The sequence below is a fragment of the Macaca fascicularis genome, chromosome 1 (genome assembly GCF_037993035.2).
Source record: "Macaca fascicularis isolate 582-1 chromosome 1, T2T-MFA8v1.1".
NCBI lineage: Eukaryota > Metazoa > Chordata > Mammalia > Primates > Cercopithecidae > Macaca > Macaca fascicularis.
In genome coordinates, this window is record NC_088375.1 from 34,767,832 (window position 1) to 34,785,785 (window position 17,954).

At 41.9% G+C, this 17,954-nt stretch overlaps 1 protein-coding gene across 2 annotated transcripts in view; it reads left to right on the forward strand.

Moving 5' to 3' along the window:
* Nucleotides 1–17,954, forward strand: part of BRINP2 (BMP/retinoic acid inducible neural specific 2) — a 110,665-nt gene that overhangs the window by 41,884 nt on the left and 50,827 nt on the right. For both annotated transcript variants that reach the window (XM_005540074.4, XM_045393134.2), the window contains exon 2: nucleotides 16,173–16,517. In XM_005540074.4, the coding sequence (XP_005540131.1) occupies nucleotides 16,249–16,517 (269 nt within the window). In that variant the 5' untranslated portion in view covers nucleotides 16,173–16,248. The remainder of the gene's footprint in view (nucleotides 1–16,172; nucleotides 16,518–17,954) is intronic.

Here is a 17,954-nt window from a genome sequence, read left to right on the forward strand (position 1 = left end):
GTTTAGGAAGTTAGCAGCAGTCTGAGCCAAAATTAAGTCAGGTTTCTTTAGAATTATTCAAGTTCTTCTATTGGGGGCTCTTAATTTTGCACAAGGACCTTCAACCAGTGCTCAAATTGCTGCAGTCTAAGTCTATAGTCCCACTTTCTAATGGAGAAAAAACTTGATGTTAAAGAATTAAAGTCTGGGTGCGGTAACTCATGCCAGCACTTTGGGAGGCCAAGGCGGGTGGATCATCTGAGGTTAGGAGTTCGAGACCAGCCTGGCTGACATGGCGAAATCCCATCTCTGCTAAAAGTACAAAAATTAGCTGCATGGTGGCAGGAGCCTATAATCCCACCTACTCAGGAGGCTGAGGCAGGAGAATCACTTGAACCTGGGAGGCAGAGGTTGCAGTGAGCTGAGATCATGGCACTGCACTCCAGCCTTGGCATAAGAGTGAAACTCCATCTTGGAAAAAAAAAAATCAAAGAGGAATACAACAAACAAATAAATAAAATTGGAAACAACATAGCAATTGCAATAAATTCCAAATGATGAATACAAGTAAACCTTAACCCTTAGGACAACATTGAAGTTTTCCTGAATGCCAAGTACCCTTCATTTTGCACCACCACCAGGAGTGTGGGGAGTTCCGTGATTTAGGCAGTATGATGGGAGCTTTGCATCAATGACCAGGATTATATGGCAACAAACTTTGGTTGAAGGCTAAATGAGAATCATCAGTAAACTCTTACACGGGGCTGATTTTCATGCACGAATACCAACTTTTCATTATTTTTTAGCATTTTAAAAAGTACTTATTGACAAAATATAGCTTTATATATTTATGGGGCAAAAAGTGATGTTATGATTTTTGAATATAGGGTGGAATGATTAAATCAAGCTAATTAACCTATCCCTCACCTCAAATATTTGACATTTTTGTGATCAGAATACTTGAGATTTACTCTCTTAGTAATATTGAAATGTATAGTACTCAATTATTAGCTATATTTAGCACACTGTGCAATAGATCTAAAAAAATCAAACTTATTTCTTCTATCTGAGGCTTTGTACACTTGGATTATCATCTCCCCAGTCTCCCCAGTCTTCAGCTTCTGGTAACCTCCGTTCTACACTCTGCTTCTATGAGTTCAATTGTTTTAGATTCCACAATTAGTTGAGAACATGCAGTATTTGTCTTTCTGTATTTGGTCTATGTCACTTAGCATATTGTTCTTCAATTCTATTTGTGTTGTCACAAATGAGATAATCTCTTTCCTTTTTAAGGCTCAATCATATTCCATTGTTTTTCCTATATCTATGAAAAATGATATTGGGATTCTGATAGAAATTTTACTGAATTCATATGTTGCTTTGGGTACTATGGACATTTTCACAACATTTATTCTTTTAATTCATGAACATGGGCTATCTCTTATTTATCTGAGTTCACTTCCTTGATTAAATTTACTCCTATTTTTTTAATAGCCATTGTAAATAAGATTGTTCTTTTGATTCCTTTTTTTTTTTTTAGAAATTCTGTTCTTAGTGTAGAGACACACTACTGATTTTTGCATGTTGATTTGTATCCTGAAACTTCACTGAATTTGTTCATCAATTCTAACATTTTGTTGTAGATTATTTTGGGTTTTCTATATAGATAATCATATCATTAGCAAACAGTGACAATTTCACTTTTTCTTTTTTTTTTAATTTTTGTGCCTTTTGTGTGTTTCTCATGTCTTATTGGTGTAATAAGGAATTCCAAAACCATGTTGAATAGACCTGGCAAGAGTGGGCATCCTTGACTTGTTCCAGAATTTAGAGGGAAGAGTTTCAATTTTGCTTTACATATTTAGTGGCTCCACTGTGGGATCATATGAATTTACAATTGTTATATCCTCTTAATGAATTGACCTCTTTATTTTTATATAATGTCCTTTTTTGTCTCCTTTTACAGTTTTTTACTTAAAGTTTATTTTGTCTAAGTATCACTGCCCCTTCTGTCCAATTGCAAAGAATATCTTTTTTTTATTCTTTCATTTTTAGTATATGTGTGTTCTTAAGGAGAAGTGAATCTCTTATATACAGCATTTACTTGGACCTTGGATTTTTATCTATAAATTTACTCTATGTCTTTTGATTGGAGAATTTAATTCATTTATTTTCAAGTAATTATTAACAGGGAAAAACTTGCTATTGCCATTTTGTTAATTGTTTTCTGGTTGTTTTGTAGATATTTTCTTTCTTCCTCTATTTCTGTCTTGTAGTTTGATGGTTTTCTGTAGGGTATGTATTTTGTTTTGTTTTGTTTTGTGCATCTCCTATAGATTTTTGATTTTTGGTTGCCATAAGGCTTACATAGAACATGTTACACTTATGTTACACTTATAACAGTTTATTTGAGGCTAACAGCTTAGCTTTGATTGCACACAATAACTCTCCAGTTTTCCCCCATTCCAATATTTTATGTTTTTGATGTCTGAATTGTACCATTTTTTAAATATGTTTTACTTGACAATTTATTTCAGCAACTGTTGTTATTAACAATTTCATCCTTTAATGCTTGTACTAGGGATAAAATTACATACTACTATTACAGTCCTAGGCTATTCCAAATTTTGCTACATATTACTTATACAATTAGGTTTTGTACTTTCATAAATTTTATGTTAATAATTAGCATCTTTTGGTTTCAGTTTAAAGAGCTCCCTTTTGCAATTCCTGCAAGGCAGGCCTAGTGATGATAAACTTATTTGTTTGTCTGGGAAAGTTTTTATTTCTCCCTCATTTCTGAAAGACAGATTTTCTGAGTGAAGTATTTTTGGTTGGTAGTTTGTTTTTTTTTTCACTTCACCACTTTGAATATATCATCCAACTCTCTCCTGGCCTGCTGGGTTTCTGCTGAGAAGTTTGCTATTGGGACTCCTTTTTATGTGATATATTTCTTATCTCTTGCTGCTCTCACAATTTGTTCTTTGTATTTAATTTTTGATAATTTGATTATTACATGCTTTGGTGAATTCTTCTTTGGTTAGAGTTTTGTTGGTGACCTCTGCATTTTCTATACCTAGATGTTGGCTTCTTTTCTTGATAAGAGAAGTTTTCATCCGTTATTCTTTAAATATGTTTTATGGTCTTTTTCTTTCTTTCCTTCTGGAATGCCTATGATGCATAGGTTAGGTTTCTTGTTTGATGATGTCCCATTATTCCCACAGATGTTTTTCTTCATTTTTTATTTATTATTATTATTTACTCCTCTGATTGGGTAATTTAAAATTTTCTGTCTTCATGTTTACTGATTTTTCAGCTTGATAAAGTCAGCTGTTGCAGCTTTCTATTGCGTTTTTCAGTTCAGTCATTGTAATCTTCATTTTTAAAATTTCCATTTAAAAAAATTGTTTCTATTTATTTGTCAAACTTCTCCTGTTTGTGTATTATCTTCCAGATTTTATTTAATGTTTAATCTGTATCTTCCTGAAGTTTACTAAACATTTTTAAGAGGATTATTCTGAATTATTTTTTTTCTGTCCTTTTATAGATATCTCTTTCCTAAGAGTCTATTGTTAGAGCTTTGTCACTTTCTTTTGGAGGTGTTATGAGTCTTTTTAATCCTTGTATCCTTGCATTGGTGTTTATGCATTTGTGGAGACCGATAACTTTTCTGGCTTTTACAAGTTTGTTTTTTTGGCAGGGATAGAAAGTCACTAGTTAATCTACCCCTATGATTCTGGATGGGTCATTCTGGATGAGTAATGATCCTGGGAAGGCAGGCTTGCTTTTAAGTTCTCTAGATGGCTGGGCTACTGCTTTTACCTGGAATTTGTGTGGGGCAGCTGGCTAGGCTTTGCTATTTGGCAAGATCACTGGCTGAGCTCTAATATTAGGCTGAGCTGCCATATGGATGCTGCAATCACATCTGATCTGGCAGGGCCACAGGGTGTAATTCCCTGGCCAGGTACTGCTATTTGAGTACAGGAGTTGACCAAGGTTGCAGAAGAAGCCCCAAAGTTAAGTAGGTTGAGATGAATGGACTAACTGCTATGTTCAGTAGAAATGCATGACTGAGATTTGCCTTCCTTCATGGGTGAGGTGTGGGGTGGGCTTTGAGGCCAAGAGAAGAACTGATGAAACTCCCAAGTGTGGCATAACTAGTGCCTACTTTTTGTCAGTATTTGCTATAGTGGTCAGCTCTCTCCTTGGGCAGAGTCTAGGGGTAAGCTTTAAGGCTACAGGGAGTATAGATTAAGCTCCTGACTGTAGCAGACCTAGTGCCTGCTTATGGAAATTTGCTGCAGGGGGTCTTCTCTTTCCTAGGCAGGACCCTAGGGTAGGGTCTGAGGCTGGCCATCTAGAGACTCAAGCCATGTAACCCTTCCCACCTCTTCTGGGAGTGACCAGCTCAGCTTTGTGGGTGAGCAACACTGTTAGTTGATACCTCTGATTGAGCACGACTAGTGGCAGGTGCACTGAGCTTTTACCAAAATCTGCAATGTCTAAATTTGCATAATTTTTAAATATGTTTCACTTGACAATTTATTTTACTGTTCTCTGTGGGCTCCACCTCCTGACTTTGTTTTTACCTGACCCCAAATAGTCTAGTCATGTGGTTTTCTCCTACATTCCCCATTTCCAATGAGGTGACAATGGGGTGAGTTGCCTGGGAAGCATCTCAAAATGCTGGGAAAGTTGGATATTTGCTTTCCCGCAGTAGAAACCATGGGCCCTAGGGAATTTCCTCTGTGTGGCACTGTGCTGACTTAGGGGAGAGAGGAGGGGCAATGTGGTCAAAGCAAAACCACTTCTCTTACCCCTTCCATGTGGAGTTTGATTCAGTTCCGTGGAATACACAGGTGACTCAGGCTTATTCCCACATTTTCACCAAGGTGTTTTTGACTGGATAGTTGATGTTTCTGTGGGAGCAGTGAAGCCTGGGATCTCTTCTTCCACCATCTTGCTGATGTCACTTCAACTTGCCATTATTAATTAAATAGATTGCCAATATATAAGCTTTGGTTGTCTGTAAAAATCAGTCTAAAGGAAGGAGAGATATTTGGCTTAATAACTGAAGAGAGAACTTGCAGTGATTGAACAGCTTGCTCCCCATCAGTAGTCCCTTGCAAACTACCAGTGAGCCTTGGACCATACTTTTAGAAATGATGCCTTGTGGTCAGCAATTCCAGAAGATTAACTGTGATATTCCAGTCTACCTGTGGAACCTCCAAGCTAGCTCCTGCCACCACACAACATTTCCTCAATGCAGCAGTTTTATTGATTGCACCCTGTTGTCTCCTTACCCACTCTATCCCCCTAGCTGTCCACTTATACCAGTCAAAAGCCTGTGGGGGCCTAAAGAGAGAGCCTTTTGTCAAACAAACAAACAAAGCACTTAGGGGTGGGTGTCTTGGACTATGCTACAAAAAGGGATGATTCTTTCTCTGCGTACTTATTGACATTCATTGAGCAGCATATAGTTTATTTTAGCTAGAGTTTGTGATGTAGCATCTATATTTAATTCCACAAGCTGTCAGGCAACTCATATATTTACAAACACAATCCCGGAAACAATGTGTTTGCTGGTCACAGCTGCATCTGTAACATCTCAGGAGCTCTGTGCTGTTCAGTACAGCTCAGGGCATTATCATTTTACATTCTGGTCTGTGCCAAGGTCCAAATAGGGCAGAGCTTGGGCTAAAAGTTCAGATTCAATGACAGGCCTGGCAGAAAGCCAAGAGCAAAGGTAACATTGAGGCTGCAGGTCACAATGGAGAGCTGCTTGTCAGCCCCTCCTCAGGTTTTCAGCCTACACAGTGATGAGCAATTTCTCTGTGATTGGCTTCGGTTTATTTTGGCTTCCTAGGCCTTAAACCACCCTATGTATATACAGAGACTCAGCTGGGAAGTGAGCTGGGGCTTAAGCAACAGAAGCCAGTCTGTTGGGAGGAGGCAGGGACAGAGAAGGGTCTCTCTCTGGAGTACAAAAGCAGCTGTCAACAAGGGATTGAAGTAGATGACTAAGCCAGCTTCAGTAGCTAGATCCAGGGAGATGGGCAGGCCATGCTCAGGGACAGGGGCCAAATGATTTGATTCAGGCAATCTTGGTAACAGGAGGTCCAACGGCCAGAATACATAAAGAGGAACCCTAAGAGGGGGTGCAGTCCAGAAGCAGGTAAAAGGGCAGGACATTCCTGGGGGCCTATCTATCTACAGCAGGAAATGGGGGAGCAGAGAACAGGAGGCATAGAAGCCAAAAAGAGTGTGGTGTAATTTGGATATTTGTTCCCACCCAAATCTCCTGTTGCAATCCCCATTGTTGTAGGTAGGGTGTGGTGGGAGGTATTTGGATCATAGGGGTAGATCCCTCATGAATGGCTTGGGTCATTTCCTTGGTGATAAGTGAGCTCTCACTCTGAGTTCACACCGATCTGTGGTTTCAAATTGTGCAGCACCTCCCCCACCTCTCTCTCTCTCTTGCTCCTGCCTTTGCCATGTGATGTGCCTGTGCCCCCTTCACCTTCTGCCATGATTATAAGTTTTCTGAGGCCTCTCTAGAAGTAGAGCAGATGTGAGCACCGTGCTTCCTCTAAAGCCTCTGGAACCATGAGCCAATTAAACCTTTTCTTTATCAATTACCCAGTCTTGGGTGTTTCTTTATAGCAATGCAATAATGGCCTAAAGCAGGGTACAAGCCCCTTACACCTTAGATGGACATGTGGAGACTGGGCAGAAAGGAGGGGGATGAGGAACCTGGGCCCAGGCTCAGTTGGGTTTGGGGATATGAGGGAAGAGCACTGTAACTCAAGGGCATGCAAGAAACCAGCAATTGTGGATTGGCCTATGGTGGAGGAGTACACCTAACCTATGGTTTTCAGACAGCACAGGTGAAATACCACTGCATTCTTATGAGGCCATGCTGACAGCCCATCTAAACAGGAGCCACACAGCTTCCAAAAAAGCAGGATGCTTATCCAAGCTGGAAAAATGATTTTAGGTGAATCCTGCTTGTGTACTTTAAGATTTTAGACTTTTCTTCAATCTTGCAATTTTTAAAATGAAAATGACCTAGAGGAATCTAGAATAACCTCATGTGAAAACAGCTACCTTATTCAAGTCTGTAGCTGTTAGATTTATAGGTCATGTAAATGGTATTAAGGACTCCCCTTGGAAGAACATTATTGGCTTCTCTGTTCCTGAGTTTTCTTCTCTGTACAATGGGCATAATAACAGCATCAACCTTCCAGGGGTTTGTGCATAGTAAATAATGCATGGAAAGTGTTTAGGTTGATGTTTGGTATACAGTAACTAATATGTAAACATAATTAGAGGTGATTATAATGGCAACTCTGGGACTCATGAGTTTTGAATTTTGAAAATTTTACCATTGACACACATAAAACAGAGACAGACAAGCTGTAGGCTTAGTGTTAAGAGACCCAAGTTCAAGTTCTGACTTTTCCCCAAACCAGTGGTGGGTCTTTAAATAACATATTACACTTCTGTGACTAAAAGTTTTCTCACTTATGATACCATGTGAAATGAATTTTATCATTGACTCTCATCAGAATGTTGCATCAAAATCTCCTGGGAGGTTTTTAAAAAATATTCCAAATTATTAAAATATACCCCAACCCCATATCTCAATTATTTCCCTCTTTCCTCCCCTCCCTATTTCCATTCCACTCCCCACCTTCCTCACATACACACACTACCACACATGCTCCAGGCTGCTGAGAACCACTAGGCCAGGTAATCTCCAGGATCCCATCCCTTCTCCCCAGTTCCAGGCCATGATCAGGTGGAAATTAACCAGGGAACAGAGGTGGTAGGAAGCCAAAGCGACCACGTAATCAACGCACAGAGCTTTGAAAGGCTTCTTGGAGAAAATGAGTCTAAAAGATGTGAGAGACCATTGTAGACTCACAGAGAGGAAAGGCAGGAGTGAGTACAATGGCAGGGCTCATAGCCAGACAACTGGGGAATCAAGTGACCGCAGGATGAAGGCGAAAGGGCCCTGGATTGAACCTATTACTACAGTTATCAGCTGCAGAGGACTAGGGGTGGGGGGACTGGTGAGGTTATTCAGAGTGACCTGTAGAAACCTCTAAAAGGCTAAAATGAGGACGGTCTTTTAACAGAAATCTTCCCTTTTCAGGCTTCAGTTTTTTCACCTGTAAACAACAACAAAACAAACAAAAACTAAGATTGGATGAGTCTATGAACTGTTTTTGGACTCTTTTTAGTGCTAATAGCCTCTGTTGGAGCAATGGAAAAAATAATGGTGAACACATAGCACTCACCATGGGCCAGACACCTTTTTTTCTTTTTATTTTCTTTTCGAGATGGAGTCTCACTCTTTTGCCCAGGCTGGAGTGCAATGGCACAATCTCGGCTCACTGCAACCTCTGCCTCTCAGGTTCAAGTGATTTTCCTGCCTCAGCCTCCCAAGTGGCTGGGATTACAGGTACCTGCCACCATGCCCAGCTAATTTTTATATTTTTAGAAGAGATGGGGTTTCACCAGGTTGGCCAGGCTGGTCTCAAACTCCTGACCTCAGGTGATCCACCCACCTCAGCCTCCCAAGGTGCTGGGATTACAGGCATGAGCCACCGTGCCCAGTCAGGCCAGACACCTTTTAAAGGATTTACAAATATTAACTCTTTTAATCCTCACAATCCTGTGGAGTAGCACTATTATTGTTATCTTAAAAAAGCAAAAGAAAAACAACAGACAAAAAAACAGATGAGGGACTTGAGGCAAAAGTGTTGGAACCAACCTGGGAAGGTAGGCAGCCAGGTTGTGCAGTCTGTTCTCATAACCACTCTGCTTTGGAATAGCCGATCTGGGGAGCTCAGTGACTGGAAGTGGAAGGCAAATTGGTTCTCAGGGCCACAAGGAGTGGCTGGGGTTTCTTAATGATGGAGGAGGATGGAAATGGTTTTGAGGAAGGATGGAGATGGAAAACTGCATGGAGATGAAGTTTTAAAGGTTTTGAGATGAGCAACTTTTTATTTAGAAGTTCTATTTGATCAGCAGTACCATCTTTCTATTTGCTAGTGATCCCCCTGACTGGAAGGGAGGCTCTGGAGGAGAAGGGTCTTCCTGGTCTGCACACTCAGCCCCTGGCTTTATCGCTCAGGGCTCTGGGCAAGCCTGTCAGTTAGTTCGTCTCACCAAGGAAAGCACCAAGGACACCCGACAGGCGAGTATGAAGCCTCAGCAACTGACAGATGCATCTGTCCTTGATAAGTGAAGGGCTAGTTATCACACAGAGAAACCTATAAATTTGGGGCCTGAGAGCAGGGAGCCTACTAGGTCTAATGTCACTAAAGCTGTACATGTTTGTGAGTGCTGTGTGTGTGTGTGTGTGTGTGTGTGTGTGTCTGTGTGTCTGTGTATCTTTTAAGCTCACTGCAGGATCCTCAAGTCCTATGTTTTGTTCCTGCCCTATGAAGACAAAGGTTGGGTCCGTCTTGTTCATGAGATTTACTCCCATCCCTTGGGACAGTCCTTGTGCATAGACATTACTTAATAACTGATTGACTGTTTGATGAACAGAGGTGAGTGAGGTTAAGGAGAGCTGAGTTATAGGTCTCAGAGTCAGAATATCTGAGTTTTACTTCTGTTTTATTGTGGAGTGATCTCCAGAGGGTGTCTTTGGCTCTCTCGGCCTCCTTTCTTAAAGGTCTTCAATTAATGTAAGAATATTTAGTAAAGAGTAATTACGATTAGCTCTTACCTTTGCATAAATAATTATTAATATTATTAACCTGAGTCTATACAGTGAGGATATGTATACCCTCACCGGTTTTAAGTCATTCCTGACCAGCAGTGGGGAAATGCATCACCTATAGCTTGCCAGTTCCATGCCAGTCCTGAGGATGACACTGAAGGTCGAATCATGGAGCCTGGGGAGGGCAGTGACAAAATGTGTCACCCCTACTCAGGTTCAAATGGGAGAATTATGGAAGCTGATGAGGCTCTACAAAATGAAACCAGGAGCACATTGTCAAGGCAAAAGCACCACGATTAGTCTCTGTTGAAGTTGACAGTTTATTGCAACAAGACGGAAGAATAAAAGTCATAGATCTGAGATGATAGCACCCCCACATCCACCCTTGCTCTTAAGAATGTCCTGTCATCTCTCCTATCTACCCTCCCTTTCTTGTAAAAACAGGAGGTTTTGCATCAAGATATTGTGGATGACAAGAACAAATAACACTTTCTGTGATTTTTTTTTAACCACTGACACCCTCAGATTTATTCAAGAAAAGATCTCCTCAACAGAGTTGGCCAATTAACCACTTAAATGGCTTGAAAACTTATTTAATGTCACTGCCTAATCACTTTATGAAATGTCACTGCTCCAGTAGGCAAAAATTCCTGCTTTATATCCTGCTTCTTTTTTCTTGTTTTGTTTTATTTGAGACAGTCTCGCTCTGTCACCCAGGCTGGAGTGCAGTGGTGCAATCTTGGCTCACTGTAAGCTCTGCCTCCCGGGTTCACACCATTCTCCTGCCTCAGCCTCCCGTGTAGCTGGGACTACAGGCACCCGCCACCATGCCCGGCTAATTTTTTGTATTTTTAGTAGAGACGGGGTTTCACCGTGTTAGCCAGGATGGTCTCGATCTCCTGACCTCGTGATCCGCCCGCCTCGGCCTCCTAAAGTGCTGGGATTACAGGCGTGAGCCACCGCACCTGGCTACCCTGCTTCTTTTATGTCTCGGTCCCTTTCTGAAACACAGAGATTCCTTCCGAAGAACTCTAAAATCATAATGCCTCTCCCCTTTCATATAAGCCCCTTATATTTACATAGAATTATGGAATTTCAGCAGCAGGTGGGGTCACCTGACCTCATAAATCATTTTACTGATGATACAGTGAAGCTCCTAGAGGGAAGTGACTTGCCTGAGGGAGCCAACTTGTAAGTGGCAAAGGCTCCTTTTTTTTTTTTTTTTTTCTAATAGCTCTAAGTCATATAACTGATGCTGTGAGGTGTAAATACTATGGGATCTAGAATAGGTCGACCTCAATCTACCACTGAAATCTGTGACCTTGTGCAATTTACTTATCCATTTCTAGCCTCAGCATTCTCATCTGTTAAAAAGATTGATTTTATTGTTTGTGCTTCATAAGCAGTAACTACCTTACAAATATGAAATGATTTATATTGGTATTTATTAATGATAATTATCATTAATAGTCTTGTTACCTACAATATTACTCTCACACCTATTTTACCTTTTCTCCAGGCCTGTAACCATAGCTTAGCCAAATCCTTAACTCGCCAAGATATAACCCCTCCTTGGCAATAATTTTCAATGAAGAAATCTCTATCTCACTTGCCAAGATATGGTACACCAGCAGCTAATGCCTCAAATCCTGAGTGCTTTATCTTTTGACATACCTAGCATAAATAGATATTAAAAACAACGGGAGGATGCAAAAAAATTCCCAAGAAGTCTTCAGCTGGGTAATAAATAATCTGAGAGTGATAGAGACAGGATTCCTATAAGCTCTACCATTTGAAGACTGCACTGCCTACGTCTCATGTGACTTCATCTATACATGATTTTTTTCATTGACAAAGCTGTGACCCATTTAATCCATGGCTTAAAGAACAGATTTGAGCTGATGCAGTCAACAAAGGAAAACCCATGACTTAGTTTACCTGTACCTTTGGTGCAAAGCTAATTTATTATTTCTTTAGATGTAAAACTGTCTTAAGTGCGGTCTAATAAGTAAAATGATTTGGCTTTCACAAGTAAATTTATAATTCTTTTCGTAAAGGAACTCACTTAGCCATTACTTTAATATCCTAGCATATAACACGGAGGCTTACTTATGCGGTCAGCTTCAGGACAAGAAGGAAAAACTGAAGCACAGTGGGGAAGGTACTAACTATTTTACTTTTCTGCTTATTCATAGTTCCACCAGAAGTTGTGAGGATTTAGACAGTTAAAATTTGCTTGACAGGTTGCTGCAGCAAAATTTCTAGTGATATTATTTGCGGAGCATAAACAGGAAATGGCCAAAAGCTGTTCCCCTTAAAAAGCCTGATGGTAACACAACTGTCAATGCAGCAACTATTTTGTCCTTTTTTAAAAGGTGAAGGAACATGTTCTAGGGATTTCTTTTAAAGAAAGTTTGAAACCTGTTTAAAACTTCTCTTTCTTCAACAGAGATTTTTTAGTTAAAATGTCTTCAGATCCTGAGAAAAATCAGTGAAGCGGAAACCATATGATTCCAAGGCCAGGTTTTTGAGAGGAGCAGTCAGCTCTGAATTCAGACGTTCTTGCTGTGCTCAGCAGACTTGGCCCGGCAATCAGAACTGTTTGATTCTAAAGCTGATACTCCTATAACCAGGCAGGTTCTAGCACATTGTGAGTTCTGAAAAAGCATAATTACAAACAAAGAATGACAAGAAGCACCCGTTGACTTAATATAGCTTTCTTCTTTCAAAGAGCATACAGCTTTTTCACATGTGTGCTCTCACCTGTCCTTAGAAAACCCTCGCCTGCTAGGTGAGGTGGTGACTATAACCACATATTGCAACACAGGAGATCAGTGCACCACGGGGTGAAGTAGCTGGGCCAAGGACACGTTTTCAGTAGCTCACAATGACCGCACGATGAAATGCATGGAATTGATTCATCCAATATTTTTGAAAACTACTTATGGTCTCTGACCTGAAGGGGTCCATAAACTAGGCAGGCAGGGTGCGATGTGACTCATCTGAGTTAGGGGAGATGATCAGTCTCATTCTGCTCAAGAAATTGCCACACTGGCTTCTTCTCATGCAGAGAATAACAGCTGGTCTGCAGGGAGCATAAAGAACCCCCCCTAGGCCAGGCCTTATGCAGAATGGGAGAGGCTACAGTTATCTTTTATGTGTCTGCATTATTTTTCTATTGCTGTGCAACAAATTACCACAAACTTAATGACATAAAACAGTACAAAAGCATTATCTCACGGTCTCTGTGGGTCAGGAGCATGGGTACAGGTTAACTGGGTCCTCTGCTCAGGGTGTCACCAGACTCAAATCCAGGTGCTAGACAGGGAAGCAGTCCTTATCCAAGGCTCTGGGTCCTCTTTCAAGCTCACATGGTTACTGGCAGAATTTGTTTTCGTAAGGTCATATGACTGAGGTTCCCATTTTCTTGCTAGCTGTTGGCTAGCAATTGCTCTTAGATTCCAGAGCCTGTCTATAATTCATAGCCGTGTGGCCTCCATAAGCAGTTCACCTTTGGCTGTTTGCTACTCCCCAGGTCAGCAGAAGCTTATCTCTTTGACACTTCACTTTCTTCTAAAGGCTCACTTGAGTAGGTCAGTTCTACCCAGGGTGTTGCTCAAGGTTATTCAGAAACCTTTGTCCTCACTGCCACCACCATGATCTAAAATATTATCTGCCATCTGGACTTTCAATGCACTCTGTATTCATCAGATCATAACTCAAAGTCAACTGATTAGCAACCAGATCACGGGAGTGACATCCCATCATACTCACAGGTCCTGCCCATATTCAAGGGGAGGGGGTCATATAGGGCATGCACAGAAGGGTGTGGGAATCTTGGTCATTTGGGAATTCTGCATTCCAGTGTCTTCCCACCCACGTCCTTGCATTTCCACCTTGATGTGTTGGATGTCTTGGCCTCCAGAATCAGGTAGCTGCAGTCTTCAGAATGAACATTTCCCCATCCCCTTTGTCAATATTCCTTTAAACAAAATAGAACAATATTTTATAAAAGGAATTAATTGGTAATGTTAGAGTTTCAGGTAATGTAATGAGCACTTGCTTTTGTATTGTCAATGCTTAGCAGAGTGTCTGGCACTTAGGAGCCCTCAATTTATGTTTCTTCAATAAATGAATATGTGAATGATTATATGAGAAATATTTTGGGCATCCTCATCAGATTGCATCCATGTAAAAAATGCCTACACCCTCTATGTACAAAGCTGATTTCATTTTTTAGTTTCAAATGAGTTTTTTTTTTTTTCCTGGTAATGCATGCTTATTATAAAACACTTGGGGATTTTCCTTCTTTCTATGATTTTATTTTTTATATTTAACTTTTTATTCCAACTGGAACTAATTTTCCAATATTAGGTATAAAATATTCCATCCTCCATGCAATTAGTCTCTGATGCTTTTTTTCATATACTTAAGTTCTAATACATAAAAAGGTTTATTTCTAGCTATCTATTCTATTGCATTGATCTGCTGTCCAATTTGTGTGCCAGTATCACCTGTTTTAATTATTGGAATTTTATCATGTTTGAAGATCTGGTAGGGCAGGAGCTGCCGCATTATTCTTCTTTCTTCTTTCAGCCCCCACCTCTAGTTTATTAAGTGAGGGTCTGTCTTACTGCCTGCTCTAGTTCCTTAGGCTGTACCACATTCTTTATCAAGGCCTGGACATGCAGCCAGATCTAGGCTCATATTATACTTCTGCAGTCTCATAGGCTCAACTATTCTGGGTCCCAATAAAATATAAACATACTAATCATGGCTATTTAACAAACTTTCTGTGAGAACTGTGGTAAGTTCTAAGAGCTGCCTAGCACATGAGAGGTGGTCAATACCCACCAGCTGGAGTGAAGGAATGACGCTGAACATCCAGCCGCTCATGCTGTGTCCTCCATCCTTCTAAGCAGGGGTTGCAACTCTTCTGAAAGCATCCTGTATGACTGGTGAGGCACGGATCTCTCAGACTCAGGCCAAACTTTAGGCTGGGAGAGTTCCAGAATTAATGTTTGTTTCCAGCCTCTGTGCAGCCCCTTTGGGATTCACACTGATCTGATGGAAGTCAGGTGGTTTTGTGAACTGGCGCCAACCCAGAGTGCCCTGGGGGACTCTGGCAGGGGGCATAAATCAAGTGCTGAAGTCCACATTGTCTGCCCTTACCAGAGTCTGGAACTGCCAGGGAATTAACGCCCCTTGCCTCATCCCCAGGGAGCCTGTCTCTGCGCTTTGGTAGTCAGAGAATGTTCTCAAGCCATGAACTACAGGTGCTGGGGTTGGAGGTCATTCTGGCACACACTGAAGTGGTGCTGACAAGGAGAGATGGCCAGATTCTGACAGTATGTGCTAGGAATTAAAGACTGAGGAAATGATCACAATTCCAAGAAGCCCCACAGTACTGAACAGTCCTGTGCATCTGCCCAGAGGTTTAAAAAGGTGACTCGCTATTCTCAGTCCAAAGAGTAGGCACTGGAAATCAGAGACCTGTGATGAGTCACAAGGCAGCCAGGAATTTCGAAGGCCAGAATCTTACTACTTTCTTGGCATCTTACCCCTAACTCAGAGAGGGCAGGGCAGGCACTCATTCATCCCTTCAAGAACGGTCTGTGAAGGTCTGCTCCCAGGAGCTGGTATAGAAAGATACAGCAGTTATTGCTCAGCCCTGCGCCTCGTGGTGCTCCCAAGCTGCATAGTGAGGTGAGAGGATGATGGATATCCTTGAGTGCATGATCCACTCTGATGATGCTATATGCAGTATCTGAGTTCCCCATTCCAACTCCATCCCACGTGACCTTCAGTAAGAGAGGAGATCAGATGTTCAAGGCTGGAAGAGGTCTTAGAAATTAGCTCTTCAAGCCTGTCTATACATTAAACCCAGAGAAGGAAGCGATTGCCCACATTCACTCAGCTTCACAGCAGCAATGGAAGGAACTTCAGTACTTTTCTACCTCACAATTCTCCACCAGAAAAATAGGGTTGCTTCTCACCTTACATCAAATTTCGAGAGGCAGCCCACAGTCTGAGGCAATTGCAGAAACAGATTGAGCATTTTTGGAAGAGGAAGACAGAAATGGATGGTGTTGAGTGGGCCAAGGCAGGACGCATGGACACAACATAACATAAGGGTTAAGAGTCAGATCCCCTGAGTTCAAACTCTGGTTTTACCACTTAATAGCTGTGTGAACTTAATTAAGCATCTTTCTTAAGTTTCTCTCTAAGCCTCATTTTCTCATCTGTGAAATGATGGCAATACTGTTTCTTCACAGGTTGGTTTTAAGGATTACATGAAATGATGTACCTCAAGCACTTAGCTAAATGCCTAGAACCAAGTTATGTTACTAGGATAAAGGATTTCCAGAATGGGCCCAACCCAATTATGAGTGATGCTCACAGGCCCATGGGGTAAGACCAGGGTGCCCAAATGACATCGCCTTTTGTACTTTTCTAGCTCTGAGCCCTGGAGGAGCAGCACGGAGTGGGAGAGCGTGGCGAGAGAATGAAGAAACCAACCGCCCGGGAGAAGCATGAGGTGGCAGTGTGGCACTCGGTTTAGAGGGCTTCGGCCGGCAGTGGCCCCATGGACAGCCCTGCTGGCACTGGGCCTGCCTGGCTGGGTGTTGGCCGTCTCAGCCACGGCGGCTGCTGTGGTCCCCGAGCAGCATGCCTCCGTAGCTGGCCAGCATCCCCTGGACTGGCTGCTCACAGACCGGGGCCCCTTCCACCGCGCTCAGGAGTATGCTGACTTCATGGAGCGGTACCGCCAGGGTTTCACCACCAGGTACAGGATCTATAGGTAAGTGGGGCCTCCACTGAGACAGGGGCTTCCCTAAGAACCCAACCTGCACAGCCCCTGCTGGTGTGCCAGCCCAAACCCCTAAGCGGGCTGGTATGGCCCTCAAACTGAACTAGGGGTGAAGGTTGGAGGAACACCAGGCAGGGAAAACAAGCCTACCATGTTAGTTTTTAAAAAAAGAAAGAAGAAAACACATACAAGCTGGAAAACTTGCTGATGCCTCCTGGGGAACTTAGCACAAGGGTTTCTATTTATAGGTTGTGCTGCTTATAAATTGAGGACAAATCAGGCAGCATGGAGTCAGCGTGTGGCCCAGGCTGCCGTAGGAGGTCAGAGTCAAATGCTGGGGCCGGGTTTTAACTAATGGGTTAGATAATTTCATGAGTTGTAATTACTTAGACATACAAACAAAGGAAGGGCAGCTCCAGGTCCTGCCTTAGAGGTCTGGGGAGCCATGCAGGGTCAGGAACAAACCTGCCCTTACACTTTGTCAACACCCCAGGCTCTGCAGGCCTTGTGGGGAAAAGGGGTTAGGCCCTTTAGGCCCATCCCCAGAAGCATCAGAGCTGAAAGTCAGACTCCTGAGACCTGCCTAATTCATCATCAGGTGGAATAAGCCAGGCACATATTCCTGGCTGCTGGACCAGCACTTCCAAAATAGAGTGCTCCTCCATGTGCTCACCTCCAGGGCTCCCACAGTGCACCAGTGAACTCAAACTTCCCTTCGATTCCTCTGTCCACCTGCCCCCTTGTCATCTCTCCCCTTGCCTGCATCTTTAGATAACCCTGGGAGCTTTGGTGATTTTTTTCTTTGTTCAAAGGCATTTATTTTCTAATTCAAATTAGTTAATTAGTTTTTAACGGAAAAAGAAAAATAAACACGAAAAAGCACAAAGAGAAACAAAAACACAAAACCATCCATTCTTTTGGCAACTAAAGGTTACTGTTGTTAACATTTTGGCATAAGCATTTCTAGTCATATGAACACACTAATGTTTTTGGACCTCTTGCTAGATTTAGCATCTTGCACGCCTTATGTAAAGTAGCTCCAACCCTGTGCTGGAAGAACAGTTATTCTCCCCATTTTACAGATGGGGAAATTGAGGCCCAAAGAAGTTAAGCAACTTGCTGAAGGGCACAAAGCTAGTGAATAGTGGTGCCAGGATTAGCTCGCAAGCAGGCAGATTGCAGAGTCTGGGTTCTGAAAATATATTTAGAGACATTTTCTTTTTTCTGGGAGTTCTTTTTTAATGTCTGCAGTAACAACACAACCACTTTAGATTTGTAAGGGGTCTCAGAGGTATGGTTTTAAGAGTATTCAGTACAGTATTAGAAGATTCCCAAATGGTAAAACAGTGGCTGTTTATAGAGGCCATTCACCTGCTTCAAAATTCCCACACTTGGGTGCAGACAAAGGAGCAAGGTTGGAGATATTTG